The sequence below is a fragment of the Embiotoca jacksoni genome, unplaced genomic scaffold, assembly GCF_022577435.1.
Source record: "Embiotoca jacksoni isolate LCO1_2020_lvr unplaced genomic scaffold, fEmbJac1.0.p SCAF_21, whole genome shotgun sequence".
NCBI lineage: Eukaryota > Metazoa > Chordata > Actinopteri > Embiotocidae > Embiotoca > Embiotoca jacksoni.
Window position 1 is genome coordinate 9,391,230 of NW_027185352.1, and position 20,250 is coordinate 9,411,479.

Consider the following 20,250-nt stretch of genomic DNA (forward strand, 5'->3'; position numbering starts at 1 on the left):
GTCCGGAAGCTAATGTATTTTAATTGCAATACTTCTCAAAGAGATCATAGACAGGTTGGCAGACTTCAGTAAAACCATAAAAAAAAAAACCCAAAAAAACCACAATGCTCAGCATGAATTCCGAAATACAATACAAGATCAGGTGATGGATGGTACCGTTACGTCATGGAAGCGACCTTCGTTCAAAAGGATCTGGATCTAATGTTGCAATCGCAAAAAGCTGGTACACCGAGACGGGCCGCGTTATGAAACGTGTTTTCACTGTTCATTTTTAAGCTCTAATTACAACTACGACTGCTAGACAAGACTCAGAAAAACACAGTGTTCTCATCATGCCCTCGTGCTTCATCTGCTCACAGCTCTGTGTGTGTATAAGTGTGTGCGCGTGCGCGCGCGCTCGCACGCACGTGTGCAGTCATGTGCATGTGGTGTCTGATGATTGCATCTGTTTTATAAAAAGCACGCATACATTTTCATGCAGACCCACTTCTTGATTTGTGCTCCTCTTTGGGGGGAATGCTACGATGTGCATAGATGCATTCATACATGTAACTCTGTCTCTGTGTGCGTGCGCGTGTGCGTGTGTGTGTGTGCATGGAAAATAAGACTCTAGATGCGTAGACCGTCTCAACAGATGGCCTTTTCAACACACTCGCCTCTCGGCTAGGGCTCTTGCCAGCACGAAAACACACACACACACACACACACACACACACACACACGCGCGCGCGCACGCACGCACAGAAATATGATCACAGCCCTCATGCATGCACACTCTTGCCAAACCAGTTGCATAATGTATCACTTTTGAGACGGCACACACTCACGGAGGATGGAAATGTGACTGTTGGAAGGAACATTCAGTTATCTATGATCCACTGTTGTGATATTGGGTCCGTGTTTAGCAATCTGCGGGAACCTTTGTTTGAAGGTGCACCACGCTCCCGTCTCGGGCGACCATCGCCGTCAGCGGACACGTTTTGTCCGTCCCCACGGAACCGACCAGGCCTCGCGTTCTGCCGCGAGCCCCTGAAACAGTGGTGTCGAGCTCTTGGAGAGACAAAATGAAAGGTATAATTCTACTCTTTAACAGAAGCCACTAGCACAAAAAAAAAAAAGAGAAGGCGATCTCGTACGGGAAGCCATGACGGATCACGGGCTCGACTGCTTATAGTAATCAGAAGTGGCAGGTGACACCATTTATGGCCGTCTGCAACGTCTCCTGGGAGTTATAAGGAAACAAGGACTGCAGTGCAGGGAAAATGGGCTTTCCAAGTTTCAGAGGAAAAACATCTTGGGAGTGCTCTTTTAATGAAATTATGACATTCTGTAGTTTTTCAGGGCTGACCTCAATTTTCTCTTTTGTACAGAGCAACCACGCCTTTCTCCTGGATTTCTTTCCAAACGAGCCTTTTTGTTTTGGAAACAAACGCACGCACAGCTGAAATGTATTCTGAAGTCGGTACGTTCGGCACACTTGTAATTCCTCTCGCGTCTTTGTATTTATCGACCGAGAACAGTTCCTGTCTCGTCGGCCTGCGTCGCTGCGTGTGCTGAAACGAGCCCGTGCAGGTACACGGTAACGTGTACAGTATGTCACAGACGGATGAACCCCGGGTTTTGCTGTGAACACGCGCCGTGTGCGTCGCCGCTCGCTGCCAGTGTTAAGAACACTTCCGGCGGCACCACCCTAACCAGCACTGGCAGTGATTATTGGCCCTTGATTACAGTGGTGCGAGAGCATGAAGCCATGTGCTCACTGTGATTTTCCTTCTCATTAATCTTGTGTCTCTCTCTCTCTCTCTCCTCACCCCCCTCCTCCCCCTGCATCAGGAAGCCTCGTCCCGTCTCCCAGCTCGTCTCTCAGCAGCAGGTAACGCAGCAGTTCGTGTTGCCCTCCCAGCCCAAAAAGGAAAAGAAGGAGCGAGTAGAGAGGGAGAAGAGCGACAAAGAGCCGACACTCAAGAAGAACAGTCACAAGAAGATGAGGTAAACAAGCCGACAGCAGGTTGAGCGATCAACGGGGATCAGATATTACCGGGGAAGCGTGCAACAACAGGAGATGGTGTTTCTGTTGCCACCTGCAGTCAGGTTGGCATATTTCATTAAAGTGCCTCAAGCGAGGAGACGAGGAAACACCAGAGATGAATTTCAAAGTCAACGAGACAAGTCTGAAGTTTTGAGTGATATCGTAATGAAAAGATGCTTCTCAATTTAGGCAGATCAAATCTGAGATAGTCTTTTGCATTTGTTTGACGCAGCTACGGCTCTGAATAGGACTAAATGCCGCGTCTTATTTCCCTTCCTTTTCCACCCGTTCACCAGGCCGAGGTTAAAAAACATCGACCGGAGCAGCGCCCAGCACCTGGAGGTGACAGTCGGGGACCTGACGGTCATCATAACGGACTTTAAGGAGAAGGCCAAGCCCTCGTCCACCTCGGCCACGTCCTCCAGCTCCGCGTCGTCGGCCGACCACCACAGCCAGAACGGCTCCAGCTCAGAAAACACAGAGAAGGGCCTTTCGCGTTCCTCCTCGCCCCGAGGAGAGGGGAGCTCCGTCAACGGAGAGTCCCACTGAGTCGGCACCTCGAGACCTGAACCCCCTCCTCCCGGGCCTCCACCCACATCTCATCTAACAGTCCACAGGTCACTAATGGAGCTTCCTGCCTCCACTTCAGAGCTGCACAATAATGACTAAAACCCTTATTTTTTCTTATTTTCTTTGGGAAGTCTCCGTTTCAATAGGAATCAGAGGGATTCTGCATTTAGAAAGCAATACAAAACAGCTTTTGCTCCCGTCTTGGACGTTTTTAGTGATCTATATTTCCCCTTGGATATTTTATGTGATGCCATGCACTGTCCAAAGCTTGCTGCTAGAATATTTACTCACAGACAGTTTGATTCTGATGAAGAACTTCTTTGGATCCGACGTGAGAAATACGTCTAAATCAAAGTTTTGGACAAACTTTGAACAGAGTGCTGGATCTTCTGGCTTTATGATTTCCTTCAGATGCACCAAGCCTTCATGATTTATGTTGGTTTTTTTTTCCTCTACAATATTTTTCTTCAATGAAATGTGCAGCTCTCCCCTTGCTATCATCATCATCATCATCATCATCAGTGGCCAGCAGAGTGACTTATTCTTCCCCCATGTGGAATTTTCTGCCTCTGTCTGGAATCCTTACCGACCTGCTATAAACGCGAACCATCTGTTTTCTCAGTGTCCGCTCACCGAACCTTCAACCTGACAGTGAACCTTCACTCCTGATCTTGAAACTCTTCAGCTTTTTCCTCCTGGACTGCCTCAGCAGTAGAGTGACTTCTTTTTTTTTTTCTTTTGACACAGCATAGTGACTGTTCTCCTTTTGGCACCATTTGGTGGTTGTTGGTTGTTTTTTTGGTTTTTTTTTTTTTTGCATAATGTTCGGAGCAGGTCGGTCGGTGAAAGTATGATTGTCATGTCCGTATAAAGACACCTGGCAGGGAAGCACAGGATGATTTTAAAAGGAGAACGCTGGTGTCATTGTGCTGTTCAGTTTGTGCCACAGTCAGCTAAGTTGCTGATACGGTCAGTTGTTTTTCTCTCTCGGCTGTCATTCCTTTTGTGCAGCGACTCCCACAAACTTGTTATAAGGGATTTTTAACATTATTTACTGTATTGTGAAAAACTGTCTGTCGAGACTTATCACTTCTTCGGCTCGCGTAGCTTTTGGTTTTGGTTTTGCGACCCCGTCTCACACAGACCTTACCAAGTCCAAATAGCAGAAGGCTGAAGTGCAAATCAGGAGGTAAATAATGAATGAAAATTGTGCTGATGTTGCCCAGTAGGCCAGGAAAACCAATCTAAGGGCAAGCTTATGTTTTATAAATTGCTAACATATTGGCCAGTAGGGCTAAAAATCAATGGTGTCTCAGCACTGTGTTTCAGTGAGTTGATATCTTCATGAATAATCCAAGATTTGATACATTACAGTCAGTGAGAATCTGACTTAATGATATAGACAGACTCAGTTCTCAATCCAGTGACATCCTTCATGATCACGTTACTCCATTGGTGGTGTGGCTCACATGGTTCCATCTATATGTATAGACGGTAAGAATTCTTTTAAAAGCTTGCAGCCTTACAAATGCACATCTTTAATGTTTTGCTTTTATTTTCTTGAACAAGAGCTAATTTCCTGCAAGGATCATCACAGTGAATTTTGTTTCAGAGAAAAGATACATTTGCACAATGAGTGAGGAATTTTCAGCTAAATGTAAATGGCGGTAGAGGGGACTGTATCTGTAAAATGACACCTTTTGTTTTCCTTTTTAATCCTTCTGTGCTGCACAAACAGGGCTGCACCTGTTTGATGTCCCAGTGGCGAACCACAGGGTGCCGATACTGCTCTGCACCCACTCTGTGGATTCAGCATGGTGCTTGTACAACAAGGGGAAGAAGAAAAAAAAAAAAGAAAAAAAAAAGAGTGGACATGCACTTTTTACGAGCTGTACAGGTGATGGACTTCAGAAACTGACGTAGCAAAAAAAGGCAGCGCTTTAGAGTATTCTAAACTCCCAGCAGAACAACTATACAGTAGATCAATCTAACTACACAATAACTTATAAAAACCTGTAGAAGAGTTACACAGATTAAATAGATATTTCTAAAATATTGTACTACAATGTTTTGATGTGGCTGTATTATCCATCATACCAGTGTTATTGTCGAGATTTTTACTTAACATTTTAGCACACATCCTGAGAATTGTCATGGCATGATGATATTACAGTCTTGGTATATTGTGGGACAGGCTGCGTGTCTTAGTTTGTTAGTATTCTTTAACGTGTCTCTTAGGTTCACTACTCTAGCTGGGACTAGGTGTGCGAACTGGAGAAGAACGGCTCAGATAAACATTCGTGGCAAAGACGGAAAGACACTTAAAATGTGGTAGTGTCACTTATTGATATAGTTTTTTTTGTTTTTTTTTGCTTTGCCATGCTCATTCGTTTTACAATGTGTGAACTTGTTTATTTACATGTCTGAATAAGAAAATTACAAAATTCAAACAAAAAAAAAAAAGTCATTTTCTTATGCACAGGATTTTACTTTGTCATTCACTTTCTTCTAATCTTACTTAACAGACATAAGCATTAACAACAAATATAGTTTGTAAGTAAGTGAAAGTCTGGATTTGGTCCCTCCGACTGATTTTATTTTATCATTTGAATATACTTATACTGACGCATTGAGTGTAGGCAGCATGTTACTGTTGGAGGTGGAGCCACTTTAAATACACTTAACGAGCATGGTTGGTTGTTCCCAACCTAGGGGTCAGGCCCCTCCAGAGGGTCTCCAGAGGGTCACCAGATGATCGTGAGATTGATCACTGTGAGAGGAAAGAAGAAAAAAAAAAAGTTCTAATACACAAATCTGTTCTGTGTTTAGATTTTTTTTCTCCCTACATTTATAGTTTTGTGAGATAATTGATCCTTTGAACATGTATTAAAATTAAACCATTTGAGAAGTTTAGAGGCACAAATCACTGTTTGTTGGAGCTGTTAACAACTCGTAGATATCTTAAATGTGACCCCAACTACACAATGCTGTTCGTAAGATGTCAGAAGACAAAAAAAAAAAGGTTTAGAAACCACCGGTTAAATCTTTTATATGTTGTATTTTAAAAGCTGAGTATACTATCCGTTGAGTCCAATCGTCATGTAACTCCTCAAAGGAGCAGAAAGTACAATATTCGCCTCGTATACAGTAGTGGCAAATGAAAACACGTGTTCACTTCACTTCATGATGTAATTATACAGGCTCACAGTAGTTACCAGTATCAACTACTGACCGTCAGTTATACCCACTAATTAATTTACCTTTATGCAAGTCAACAACACTACTTTCCCACACTTAATGACACACAATTCAGGTCTGTTTGTCAAACGCAACCTCCTCAATAAAGACGACGAGTAGTCATTTAAAGCCACACTGAATGGGTCTTTTCAGAGGTGAAAACCATTGAAAGGTTGCTGCAGACAGAGCCTGAGGGGGAGGTGGTGGAGGTGGTGGGGGAGGGAGGGAGGGTGGACGGGACGGAGGAATCAACTTTGCTTTTCGCTCCCACCCTTCCCCCATTAAGGGTCTCGACCTCCTGCTTCTGTTGCACGAACTGCATCAGGTTGAAGGAAAAGAAGAAAGCTGAGATCCGGATGTGTTTAGCCGCCACCTTCAAAATAAAAGCGCGAAGACGAGTGGGAAAAAAAAAAGAGTAAATAGATGCAAAACTACTTTCGCTTAGAGTTGGGTAAGCATGGATCAAAACACGAACCGTAATCAGGAAATTTGTCTGCTGCAGTCAAGAAGTTTAAACATACAACTTGATAATGTAGTTGCGAGTGAATTTTTTTCCCCCAATTATTAGGGCCAGATAACCTGGAAAACCAACATGTACATATTCTTTGAGAGGGTTTGTTTTGATTTATCCCTAGTTGAGCTATTTCAATCATAACACATAGTTTCTTTCTTAGTCCTTAACAAGATTGGTGTAACAGAAATTATCTTAGCCATTATTTGCACTGTCCCTCTTTTGCTCATGAAAATTGTGACAATTAACCACTGTAAGCTTTTGCTGGCTATAAATGAAAACCTGGTCAAATTATTAAGCACATAACAATTTTTTTTTTTTTAAAAACAGCAGAGGAGCAGTCATACACTGTTGAGTAATCACGTCTTGTTAATAGTTCATATAATCTAGAATTGTGACATTATATTTAGATTTTTATAAACGCTATAGGATGCTGGAAACCAAAGAAATAAACAACAAGGCAAATAAACCTTCCGTTGTATTTTCCAAACATCGAAAACTAAACAAACGTGTAAAAAAATTGCAGGTCGTTAACACGACCGCGATTGCCAACACCTGGCTTTTTTTTATTTTTTTATTTTGTAAGGTCTGACCGGAAGTGGGGCTGCCGTGTCGACAAAGCGTCTCAGTTATCGCTGAACGCTAAGCTGCTGTGTCATGAACCGCAGCTCGGGAGTTGCGTTTTCAAAACTCCAGAAATGCGGCGTTACGTACGCGCACTGATGCTGTGCACGGTGTTTACCGTGTTTTCGGGCTTGTACGTTTCCACTAAGCTGTTTTACTCGGACGTGTCGGTCGGAGGGAACGGACCGAGGAGGGTTCTCATCCCACCGAGAGGCCCCGGAGCCGGGCGAGGGGCCGCGGACGAAACCGGGTCCCAAAAACCACGCTGGTACAATAGGTAGGACACCGACTGAATTTCTTTCACGGGCTAAAAAAAAAAAAAAAAAAAAAAACTCCAACTATGAAACCCGTGTGTACATGCATGTAGAAGTGCACATGTAAACAATAATGGGTATATACACTGCTAATGTATAGGAATGTGACGCTGACCGCAGGTAAATTATGCTCCATACAGACTCAATGGTTGTTTTTTTTTTTCCAGTACAATAGACACGAGATCTTCACAGGTGTGTAGCATCACTTGCATTATTGACCACACTAGATGCAGTGATTCTCCACAGCCCCCCAACTACACCTCCATCTCGACCAGATTTTACACGACAAATCTGGCAGTATGAAGACGTTTAATTTCCATTTAAATACAGTCGTGTTGTGCGATTGGAGTTGCGGGGTCCACGTGTTTTCACACCTGGCTTCACACGTCTTATGTTCAGGGACGGTCGGTGGCTACTAAAGGTTCAAAAGGAAAGGACAGCAGCTGTCTCCTCTGCGATCCTTTACAGATGTTATTTGTTTGATTTTTTTTTTTTTAAATCACGAAAAAAGGTCAGAAAAAAACAACAACGAAGAGGCAAGAGTCAAACAGCATGGACAGTGTTTGAATGTCAGAATCTAGGATTTATTAGTTACTCTTCTTTTTTTTTTGGAGGGGGGGGGGGGGGGCCCTTGAGGTTGGGAGGCGGTGCTTGGGACCAACCAAACCAGGAGGTTGCCTGTTTGAGTCCCCTAAAGGACACGTGGTCGGAGGGAGTGAATGGACAGTGCCACGACTTAAGTGCCCTCAGTGCAAGGACCCCCAAATGCTCCTCCAGCGCTGCAGCTGCACTTCCTGTATGCCCCCTTTGTGTAGGTGTATAACTGTACAACAGGGTGACAGCGCCGCTAATGTTAAAACATCCTCTGGCGATTTAAAACGGATGCCTGTAAGTAATTTAAAAATGTAAAAACTAGAAGAAAAAAAAAACGAGTGTAATTTCTTCACAGACGGGAAGTAAAGAGGTTTTGAAAGTCACACTGCTATCCAGCAAGAACGAACACCTAATTAAGGCCTCAGTCAAAGCACGTAGGGACCTCCCAGCCGGTACATTTTGGTATCACACTTTGGAAGTCTCAGCACTCTGGAAACTTCTATTTCTTAAAATGTCTTCACGCACTCCCGAGGGCAAAGAAAGTGTGACTCGCAAAGCTGTGCTCCCTCAACAGAACTTCTGTCTTAACTCTCAGCGCTCTCTCTCTCTCAGGTACATCATGCGGCAGCAGGGTCAGACGGAGGCCGCTGGCGTCAGCGCTCAGAGCGGACCCGAACCGCACATGCACCTCGCCGTGGTGGCCTGCGGGGAGAGGCTGGAGGAGACTCTCACCATGATCAAGTCTGCGGTGTTGTTCAGCGTCAAGCGCCTCTGCCTGCACATCTTTGCAGAAGACCACCTCCACGTCAGCTTCACGGAGGCTGTGAGTTGGAAGCCTTTACGGCTTTTAAAATTGAACCGTTTCAAAAATGTTTGACACGGTGGCGGAAGCCCGTGTGTGCACGCTGTCCTCATTCCACACGGTGTGCAGTGTTTTACTTTCCCCCGCCCCCAGCAGACCGATGTATTCTCATTTGTGTTCCAGTTGGAGTCGTGGCCTGGTTTTATTCGCTCCAGCTTCGGCTACACAGTCTACTCCATCAGCTTCCCCAGCGAGAATGCAGACGAGTGGAAGAAACTCTTCAAACCCTGCGCTTCTCAGAGGCTCTTCTTACCTGTGAGTTTCTCATCAAGCAAAAAAAAAAAAAAATACATACGATGACCAAAGTGGAAATACGCATCAACTATTTATCTGGTGTCGTTCCGACGTTCTGATTTACTTCACGGTTGTTTTTGATTTGAAATGAGGACCGATGTAGAAGAATTCCTGGGTACCCTGAACGGCCCATTATAACAATGGTTCATTCCTCCTGAAAAGTGACATTAAAAGCAGTATTCTCTTTTATACCTGCATAGCTGTATGGTCTGATGTCATAGATTAAAGCAAAGTAAAAAAAAAAAAGATAAATTATGTTAAGATTTTTTTTTTTTTTTGCTACCGCCAGAAAAAATAAGAAATTGTAGGTTGTAGTTATTTCACACACGTCTCCATGCTTGTAATCAGTCACTCAGCCTATTTAAAATGGAGAAAAGTGGTCACTCTGCTTTGTTTTCTCCGGTCCGTGTTCAGTGTGGTGGACATAGTAATACCAATCAGAGAGTTGTTTGGGGAGATCAGGAAAAAAAAAGGGGGGGCCACGGGCCTTTTAAAAGTAAAGGCCATAGGACCATCTCCAAGCAGCTTCATGTTCCTGTGACTACAGTAGCAAATCAAATATCAGTATCAACAAGTTTCAGGTCCATGGTACTGTAGCCAACCTCCCTGGACACATCAACATGAGGAGAATAGATGAATGTCAAATCCAAGAACCCAGAGAAAGTTCGAAATAGATCCAAGCTGAACTCCAGGGTCAAGTTACATCGGTGTCTGATCGCACTGTCGTCGTCGCTTTTTGGGCGACAGCGAACTCCACTGGGAAACACTTACTGCTGAAAAACAAGACTTGGTAAAATACATATTGACAAACCATAATGCTTTGGGGAGAATGTCTTGTGCACAAATGAGACAAAACTAGAGGTTTTATTTTTTTTTTTGCAAGTCACATCAGCTCTGTGTTCGCAGATGAAAATATGAAGCGTTCCGAGAAAAGAACGACGTACCCGCTGTGAAACGTGGAGAGGACTCGGTTGTGTTTCAGGTTGCTGCGTCTGGCAGAGGGAGCTTTGTCTTTCTGCGGGGCTCAATGAAATCTTTAGACTGTCGAGGCGTTCTGGAGCAAAATATGCTGGCCAGTGTCAGAAAGCGGCACCTCGGTTTGCTGGTCATGAATCCTCCCAACGGGGAAATGATCCAAAACACACAGCTGTGGCTGTTTGCTCAGGAGACGTGAGCCAGAATACCTGCTGACAGGTGCAGAAACCTCAGAGAGCTGCAGGAGTCTTTTGTTTGCTGCGATCGCCTCTAAAAAGTAGACAACAAAACTTTGGGATGCGAGTCCGCTCATTTTTTTTTTGTCTGTGCATCATTATTTTGTTTTATTGAAACTTTTCTGCTGAATTAAAAGTTCAAAAGCAAAGTCAGATTTGAATAAATATGCAAGAAACAATAATGGAGGCCAATTCAGTTTTTAATTTTCAAGTTATTTGAGGAAATTGTGGGTTTTCTTTCTCTGTTGTTCTCTCCTCATACGACTACAGGACCTTTTTGCAGTATGCCAAATTCAAAAACACCAGAGGGCATCAGTTGTGACATCTGTCTTTGTCTGTCTTTTGCAGCTTATTTTAAAGGACGTTGACTCGATCGTGTACGTGGACTCGGACATCCTCTTCCTGCAGCCCGTAGACCGTCTGTGGGGGTTCTTGTCCCAGTTTAACTCTTCGCAGCTGGCTGCGATGGCCCCAGAGCACGAGGAGCCCCGCATTGCCTGGTACAACCGCTTCGCCCGTCACCCCTTCTACGGCAGGACGGGCATCAACTCGGGGGTCATGCTCATGAACATGACAAGAATGAGGAGCACGTTCTTTAAGGTAAGGCCGAATGTTGGGAGCGCAGATTTCAAGGGATGTCCCGTTTCCTGTCTTCGTGTACTACCTTCGCTGGCCACAAGATGTCCTCCTCCTGCTGTAGATCACGTGGACTAAGGTCTGTGAAAGGAATCCGTTTGGTCCTTTTTCCACTGTGAAGCTTGCGACACCTAAAACACGGCGACATGTGCACTCTAAAGAACATCTTTGTGGCATGTATGCCCGTCTGTGTTGACAGAATGACATGACATCAGTGGGGCTGCGTTGGGAGGAGCTGCTGATGCCTCTGCTCCAGAAATACAAACTGAATATAACCTGGGGAGACCAGGACCTTCTCAATATCATTTTCCACTACAACCCAGGTAGGACTACACACACACACACACACACACACACACACACACAACTGATGCACATATAGCTTGTATATGTCTATCAGGTTGACAGTCATACATTAAACAGGGGGGGAAAAAAAATTTATGTTTTTGTCGTCCCACAAACTAAAAATAGGTGGACCCTATAGCAGTTTTTCCAACAGGCATGGTTTTCAATGTATAATACTTATTCATAAATATGGCTGTTGTCACATGTATATACAAACCTACTTCTGAAATATACAAGATCATGATTTTTACTTATATTTGGCCTCGGGAACATCCCTCTTTAATGTCCAGTAACCGTCTGCACACCCAGAAGGGCTCTACTTTATTGAAACCACTCCTTCACGTCCATCTGAGGAGACCGGTACAGAAATTCCAAACATATTTGCATTCAGCATGCAAAAACACACGAGATGTTTGTCAGCACGGGATAAATTCTTTGTTTACTGGCGTCGTGCTCGTCGGAGAAAAGCATCGCATGTCTGCAAAAGTGTGCAGGACAGTCTGAATTGCAGCTTTGCTTTGTTGACTGAAGTGTTTGTGTGTTTCCCTTCCCAGAGTCCTTGCTGGAGTTTCCATGCCACTGGAACTATCGCCCAGATCATTGCATCTATGGCAGTAACTGTGGCTCAGCCGAGGAGGACGGCGTCTACATATTGCACGGAAACAGAGGGGTTTACCACGACTCGAAACAACCTGCTTTCAGGGCTGTTTACGAGGCCATAAAAAAGGTCGGTGTGTGTGAACGATGCTCGGTTATTTAGGATTTGTGAATTCTTATGGTCACCGTGCGGTTTATGTGTCTTGAGCTGGTTAGACCCGAAACATTAGCAGCACAGAAAGGAAAGGGAAGAAAGAAGCATTAAAGTCCAGCAGCTCAAGCATCAACTGTCAAGTTTAATCTTATTGGATAATATCCAGTGTTTCCCTCAGTGCATACTAACTACTGCACTTGAGTTATTCACTTTTTGATGGTTCATTTTTAGTCAACTCCTACTTGTGCTAAAAGCTTTTGAGGTCCTTGCATCTCAGGGTGAATTAGTGACCTTTTTTTTTTTTTTTTTTATATCATTATTGGAAGACAAAATGTAGATTTTATTCATTATATAAAGACATGTGCAGTGTTTCTTTAGTGAAACAAATCTTTATTGAAAATTTTAAGAGAAAACAAGTCATATTTTAGTTCCTGTCCGTCTAAATTTAAGGGTTCAAAAGATTCTTTGCTATACCAAAACAGATCAATTATACAGGCAGATATTGATGGCGGAAGAGCAAAGGCACCTCAGTATTTCAGCCCATCATGAGTTGCAGTTGCAGCTTTCTCTTTTTGGACTGGGAACTCTTGCTGTCATGTTACAATCGCAGGTTCCATGGCATTGCAATTTCTATTTTCACCAGTGAGTGAACAGGAGCAGCCGGCCCCGTGTTTAAAAGTCTCTTGGGTACATGAGAGTTTCAAAAAGGGCTCGTCAGCCTTTTCAAAGGGCTGTTGGTGTAATTTAGTGCAACATGTAATGGAAAGTCCTTTTATGACCCCTGTGACACACCTGCTCTCCTCCGCTGCCCTGTTTCTTTACCACCGAGATGAGATTTTGGATTGGTGCTGACCCTAAAGACCCAAAGGGGCTGGTGACTTCAGATTGTCTGCATTAAAAAAAAAAAAACACAAACCTCCATCATTGGCAAAAGGTGGGAGTGAAAGCTAATTTCCCCCATGAGGACGTTTATGGGTGGCGTACCGGCGGTGTAATGATATTGACGACACGAGTGGCATTTACTTAATGAAGCCATCAACGCTGGGAGTCTCATTGCTTTCCCATTGGACATAGATCAGGATAATGGCTTATCTATAACTTATCCATGGCCTGCAGTTAAGACTGACTTCATAGGACGGGATCAATGACAGCAGTAGATACTCATGTACTTGTTCTGTTTGCGAGCAGAAACACCCACATGCGGTGGGTCCATAGCACATTTTTTCCACCCCAATGGCGATAGTTATAGATTTGTGGTTTGCCAGGAGGATGCAGGAGTATTGATTCATCTTTGGTGTGTTTAATATCTCTGGACAGACTTATTTCATCAGTTTCATCTGCAGTCCCACTCCAGGCTATTCAGTACTGTTATAGAGTGAACTATTCACAGGACAGTAATGCGCTGCCATCTTAATCAGAGTAAAGGTTCAGCAAACTGTCCCAGGAAAGAAACACTGACTCACAAGACTGAAGAAAAGCATAACCGTGTTTTGCACTCTTTTAAGAAAACTTGGAAAGAGTTAGTTTGAAAAACTGGACCGAGCAACAGCAAACTTAGAACTATCCAAGTGTTTGTTGACCAAACTTATTGATGGCGAAAATATCATTCATGTTGGGCTGAAACAAATTTTTATTTACATCTTTTTTTTTTTTTTTTTTTTTAACCAGGATCATTATTCTGCGGTTGATATTCCTAATAAACTGAAAACAATGTATGTAAATCGGTGTCCACGTCTCGACACCCTCACACAAAGACATGGGAATACACGGGTGTTCCTCCTCCCCGTCTGTGTCTCCAACAGACCACGGCGGTCTGTCCATCATAAAACATCTCCTCCCTTCCTGCAGCTGCAAAAAAAAAAGCCGAGCCTAGGAAGCAGCAGCAGTTAAAATTTTACAACCGGCGGTACGTCTGGAGTTGGAGTCTGCGCACCAGCAGTGCTCCATCAGCTGCACAAAATCAATACACAAACTGTAAATGCAACTTTATGAGCGGCGGGTGTGTATAAGTATGTGCTCATAAAAACGCCATTCTCTTTGTGACCCAATATCAGGGACCCGACTGCAAGCAAATGAGCCGGCATAAAAAAATGGTAATTCCCCTTTGATTTCCTCGGAGCATTGTAAAGGCCCCTTCATTATTGGGAAGACATGAAATTCCTGCTGCAATCCCTGGTTATCGCTGGACGGTAAGCCTATAGAATAAAACTGACTCCCAACAACGTGGAGCGCTTTATGTTTTGCCCGGCTGACTGATACGATTTGGAGTCCCGCATGACTTCAGCGTGCCTCACGGATTTAGTTTCTAATTTATCCGGGGAAAGATATCTTCCGAATCCAAACGCCGCCCGAAGCACCACTTTGCTCTTTTACTGAGGGAGCCTGATCAATTCCACTGGAACAGTAGGGCGTTGAGAGAGCTGTCCTCGGGGGGGAGTTCAGACTACAGTTTGGGATTCCAGCTGCTCATTTTAAGTTTCTGAGCCCACTCTTCCACCTTTCGGGCTACCAGCACCCTTATTTTTTTTTAGCTTTTTGAAGAAAGCAGAAGAGTGCAAATCATGATAATGAGTTTACGTTGACATTCAGTTGAATTTCATGTCGCAGCACACGAAAAGTGGCTAGTCTACATTTTCAATGCACATTTGGAAAGATCCTTATAATCACAGAATACTTTGCTTAATACCGAGTGTCTGAAAACGAATGTGTCGAGCTTCAGAAAACAACTCTGCCAATACCCGGGCAAAACTGAAAACGTTTGACTAAATCGAACCTTTTTGTCATTCCAGTACACTTTCGGTACAGACCCAGTGACTTCTCTGTTGGACCCTTTAGAGGACGAACTGCTGAAGACGACACACACTTACTGCGGTAAATCCCACCCACTCTTCACCAAGAGACTGTCACACAGTCTGGAAAACATCAACAGGAAGGCTCGACATGGACGGTGACGAAGACAGAGGCCAGAAGGGGGACCACGCCTCAACTTGAAAGCCAATAAGACAGCTGGGATTGTCTCGGACTGAGACTATTAACTGTTACTTTCTTGTAAATTGCTCTGGATAAGAGTGTGACGTGTATCCCTGAAAACTACCGGAAGTGTAGCATCAGTTGATTTTGTAGCAACGTAGCAGAGACAAAATATATGCTGCAGATTTTTTACCTAATTTTTTTTTCAGGCGTTTTCCTTTTTAACACAGACCGTGACAACATTTTTATATTTTACCGACAACTGGAGAATTTGTTATTCCAACACGCATCGAGTCTCTTCCATGTATCGTTTTCTTCTTTCAGTGCCTTTGGCTATGGACTGAAAGAGTAGCTCTTGACTTTCCATATTGGAGAATTTATTGAACCTTGTTAAACACTCTTATTAAAAGAGATAAAAAAATTTTTTTTTTTTTTTTTTTTTAAAGTATCAGAACTGGGCAAAAGGCTTTCTGCAGAGCCCAGTTTTGAGAGACGTGTGCACTGGACCACTTTTTCAACTTTCAGAAACCACTCGACACCCCTCGTTTAAGAGCAAAAATAAATTAATATTCAGGCTAAGTCATTATGTAAATGAATTCTGGGATTGTTCTTCAGTTGTTATTTCTACAGCAGCAGCGGCTGAGTGTATGAGGACTTATTTTGACTGGGCTGACTGACATACCACATAAGTTAAATGCAGGTGCCACCCTCATTGAGTAAAGGTCAATATTCAAGGTCATTTTTGTAAACTTCCACATGCTGCAATATGTCTTTTTTTCTTTCTTTTTTTTTTTTTTACTATGTACAATGTAGACACAGTTACGCAGGAAATGTACGTTTTTAGCATATGATACTGTATACATGCATGCAGATACACTTCTGTTGAACATGTGAATAAGCTATGAGTTCTCCTGATGCCAAAGTATTTGTTTTGTTTTTGTAATGACGGTTTTTGCACCGCTGAATGTATTTTGTACATTAAGGGCTAGAATCAAAATGTAATAACTGTCAGTGCTCATGTTGCTGCAATGTGAGGATATCCTGTGACATTGCTCTATTTAGTTGTGTTTATGTCCCTGTGCTAAACATTAAATTACTGTTTCTGTTTTTCATTAAAAATCATTTCAGTTTTGTAGAATTTGCGCTGCAGTGTTATTTCTGACCACCAGAGGGTAGCAGTTTTTCATATGTCCACTGTTGCCTGAACAAGAAATGCATCTTTGAGGTCGTTTTTGAAATACATGAGGTAAGAGTGTTTATTTTGAGGGATGGAAAGGGTGTATTTCAGCAATAATTCAAAGTGCTTTACATAACATGAAAGGCATAAAGACAAAATCTGCAAGCATCACATAGCAAATAATTAAAAAGGAAAATAAAAATGAAGTAAAATAGTCAAAGTAAGAAGAAGAGGTGTAAGAAATTAGTAATTTATTGATTTAATAAAAAGGCTCTGGCATACTGAAAGGTCTTCAGGTCTTTGTTTGTTCCTTTAACTTTATAGATGGAAACTGAGCACTGACATGTAATTGTTCAATTTGTCACCAAAAACAATTCATTTAGTTTTATGTTTATTTAAAAAAAATTCTGGCATAGTCAGTGATTTTGTTAAATGCACAAAGTCAAACTTTGTAAGGGATTATAGTCCCCTGGTAATATGGTCAGGTGAATTTGTGTCCCATCTGCATAATTATGGAAACACATTTCCTCATTTTACATGTAGCCCAGGACAATCTAATCTGCCTCAGTTTCATATTTTTTTTAATGCTCGGAATAAATAATGTGTTTGAAGTAAACATGCTCAGTTCATAAAATGTCACGTCATAAAATGTATTTGCGCTTTAATTAGATTGTTCATAGTGTACTTGGTGAGCATGAATGGGTTACAGCTGGAGTGCGTAATTGGTTGCTTTCAGGGCGCGTCACTTTTCCTGTGTTCTGATTGGCTGCGGGGACAGAAGCGGCGAGGGCGCGTGTTTTGGTCGAGCGAGGTAGGGAGCGCATAGCAACTGAAAAACGAGGAGTAAAACATAATAAACGTTTTCGCAAACACATCATTATTATTCTCGGTGTAAATTGAACTTGCAGGTTAATAAACTGTAGACGCTAAAGTGTGTTGAGACTGCAGACTAGTGAACGCCGGGCGTGCGCGTACTGTGAATAGCCATGCGCTTTGAGTGGTAAATATTCCAGACTTGGCCATCACAGTCGACTGCAGGTTACAGGCTAAAGCCTTTAGTCTGACGGACTAAACAAATATGTTTATTTGAATGCAATGTTTCCAACTCTTAAGCTGAATACAGTAAGCATGAGGGATGCCAACGTGTCACAGTAATGTCATATGGAATCTTTATGTTGTAGCTGCATCTGCAAATTTGAGAAAAGCGTCTCTCCTGCAGAGTTGACTTTTGAAAACTAGAGCCAATCGAAATGTGGGACATCGACTCAATATGTGGGACACTGGACAATGGATAAAAAAAAAAAAAAGAAAGAAGCTGTGCACTTAGTGTGGGTCCAGTTAAGGGTAACATAAGGATCCATTTGGTATTGCTGACCGTTATTTTACCACAGCGGACCATTAGAAAAAAAAAAAAAAACTAGGGAGGAAATATTTATCGACTCACATTCTAAACCAAATCAGGGAATTACCTATAGGACAGGGAATAAAAGTGCTACATTCATGATCACGGTTAGTGGCAGAAAGTAAATGTTGAACTGAAGAGGCTCCAGAATGGAGCCTTGGGGAACTCCGCATCTTTTTTGTCCACTCAGATCTTTAATTACCTATAGAGACACAAAGTAGTCCTTTGTCCAGAGTGTTCAGAAACCGACAAACCTGTGTGTCTTTACCCGGTGATTTTTACGAGGTATAGATTCATTTCATTTGATTTTTGTTTTACTGATATCAGGGACTGATTGATAAGCCTCCTCTTTTATGTGAACACGCTCAGAGCCGGAAGCAGAAACCCCGAGTTAACAGAAAAAGCTGATAACCATCGTCGTAGTACCGATTATCTCTTGACTAAAAGTTTCCACTTTGTTGAGCAGCTCAGACAAAGAAAGACTGGGTATGTTGAACTTGCTTCGTAGTACACCCCTCAGGTGTTGTGTAATGTCGTTCAATTTGTTCTGGTTGAAGGCATCACATTGTGTCATGCTACGAGTTGATATTGAGTGGACACAATGGCAACACATATCCTGTACCTAATGTGGAGGCACTGCTTGTCCAATTGTCTTAAAAAGGAAGCTAAATTCATTGCAGGCTGTGGTGGATAGAAGTTCAGAAGCTGCTGACACAGGAGGGTTTGTTCGCCTGTTGGCGGCAGCAGACATGGCCCATGCCTTATTATTGTTTCTAGTTATAATGTCAGAGAAAAAGGCCCACCCTGCCTTTCCTAGCTCCGAAGTATAAATGTGAAGTCTCTCTTTATAGATTTCCTTCATCATAAAAAAAATAATGTATAAAGAGGGAAAGTAATTTGGATTTAAATTGACTTCATACAGCATCATCTCATTTCAAGAAGTGCCCTGTTACAGTAACTTGGATGAGTCCAATACTAACATGTTTCATCGAGCTATTTTTTACCAATATTAGCCCTCTTTGTTCTAAAGATCTAACTTGAAGAAGATTGATGGTATGTTTCTAATGCCTCCTTGGTAAGATCAATGCACTTGCCAATAATCTATGACTCGGCCACCTGAGGTGCTACACTATGCCTGCCTCAGCTCTGAGGCGCTCATAAAGTGTAAGTGATGGACCTATAATGCAACCCTATAGGTGCCTGTCTGTATGGCATTGACTACTGGGAATGAGTTTATGCTTATTGCCATTAGGTAGGGCATACAATTGTCCCATTTATGGCTCCGGAGGTAGTTTGATTCATTGCACCAGAAATATCCTTCATTCATCACTATATAGCCGTATGAGAGCTTATCAATTACCTTTATTGACCCGTGTGCTTAAATGCAACATGCAAGAGGCCACATCCCCAGGGAGAGAGAGACAACGGCTTGAATTGAGCACACCGTTGAACATTTTTATATTGTCCATCTTCCAAGGTTTAATTTTTCCTGAAACTACATGTTTTATATTGCAATAAATAACTCATTTTATTTCTTTTGTGCCATCGAGGCTAGAAGAGAAACTATTTAAAATAAATATGTGACCGCCAGCGCTTAGAGTGGGTCGAGTGGAAGATGAGGGGGGAAATGGGGATATCTCAGAATAATTAAATGTATGTGTGTGTTTTGTGATGGTTAAAAGAGAAACTTCAGGTAAGGTTGGCCATTTTTCACTCTGAAATGTTGAAGAGGAGAGATGAGTGCATAGTGGGAGGACAGAGAAAAGGCTCATGGAGTGTGTTGGTGAAAGAAAAGAACAAGGCTGTCACAGCTAATGTAGCAATTAGGGCACTTTGCTGCTTTAGAGCTCGGTCTTTTGGAGGCTTCTTCCCTAAAAACAGTGCTGAACCTCTAAATGGTATCATCAATAGAAAACCAAAATAGAGACATTGAAACAGAAACAAACATATGCCAAGTCTGTGCACCATTTGATGGAAACACTGAATTAACGGCGTGCTCATTATTAACTGTGTCCATTGATCATAAACCACCACTAATATAAAGTACAAATCTCATCCATGTCACAAAACACCCACTGAGCTACGGGGAATATGGAGGAGCTGCTTTTCTCCATCTCTTAATGATAAACGGACGGATGTTAGGTCAACTGAGAGCACAGCAACCTAAAGAGTGAGATAAGGCAGCACGGCTTACTATCAGTTTAATATGACCAGTAGTCAAGAGACAAATTTTGCTGCCAGTTTATCAATACAATGTTGGTGAGGGGTCACGAGATGAGGTTCAGACCAAACGAGAAGCAAATTTGACAAAAGCAACGTTTGTGACATTAGTTAAATATATGACGTGACTTCAGATGACCTCTTCCTTCGACCCAGGTGGTCACGGTGCCTTGTGCATATCGCTCTGATGCCAATGGCTTTTTTACAGGACGTCAGTAGTCGATGGCCGGATGTGCCTGCTCATACGGGACCACCGATTTTGGAGGAGGCTACAATGAGTGAGTAGGTAGAGGGGCAGGTATCCATTCAAGGGCATATGACTACAGTGTGACTGAAGAAACAAGGATCAGGTTATATCACGGACTCTGAGACTAATTGTCCAACCACCTTGGAGCAACACTATCATCACTGGGCGTCACATTTTTGTGCATCTGACCAATTGCAACCGCCCTGAGATTTGTTACGGTAGATATCGCTCCCTTTTAGCTGCTAAATTCTCCGTT

The 20,250-nt window shown here is 42.8% G+C and overlaps 2 protein-coding genes across 2 annotated transcripts in view; both read left to right on the plus strand.

The window, feature by feature from the left end:
* The window catches only part of yaf2 (YY1 associated factor 2), a 15,830-nt gene extending 10,318 nt beyond the window's left edge, over positions 1-5,512 (plus strand). The window contains exons 3-4 of the mRNA XM_069156808.1: positions 1,834-1,989; positions 2,326-5,512. Coding sequence (XP_069012909.1) covers positions 1,834-1,989; positions 2,326-2,578 — 409 coding nt within the window. The 3' untranslated portion in view covers positions 2,579-5,512. The remainder of the gene's footprint in view (positions 1-1,833; positions 1,990-2,325) is intronic.
* A 1,467-nt stretch (positions 5,513-6,979) lies between these two features.
* gxylt1b (glucoside xylosyltransferase 1b) lies at positions 6,980-16,086 on the plus strand. The gene is made up of 7 exons (XM_069156809.1): positions 6,980-7,248; positions 8,492-8,702; positions 8,865-8,996; positions 10,595-10,846; positions 11,082-11,205; positions 11,782-11,954; positions 14,768-16,086. Exons 1-7 carry the CDS (start codon positions 7,046-7,048, stop codon positions 14,927-14,929), a joined length of 1,257 nt encoding a protein of 418 aa, XP_069012910.1. The 5' UTR covers positions 6,980-7,045; the 3' UTR covers positions 14,930-16,086.
* Positions 16,087-20,250: the final 4,164 nt, after the last annotated feature.

Bases quoted from the DNA above. Each gene is read 5' to 3' on its own strand.
- gxylt1b (XM_069156809.1), top strand. From the start codon at position 7,046: ATGCGGCGTTACGTACGCGCACTGATGCTGTGCACGGTGTTTACCGTG. The intron at 7,249-8,491 runs GTAGGACACCGA...TCTCTCTCTCAG, and splicing joins AAACCACGCTGGTACAATAG to GTACATCATGCGGCAGCAGG. The intron at 10,847-11,081 runs GTAAGGCCGAAT...CTGTGTTGACAG, and splicing joins TGAGGAGCACGTTCTTTAAG to AATGACATGACATCAGTGGG.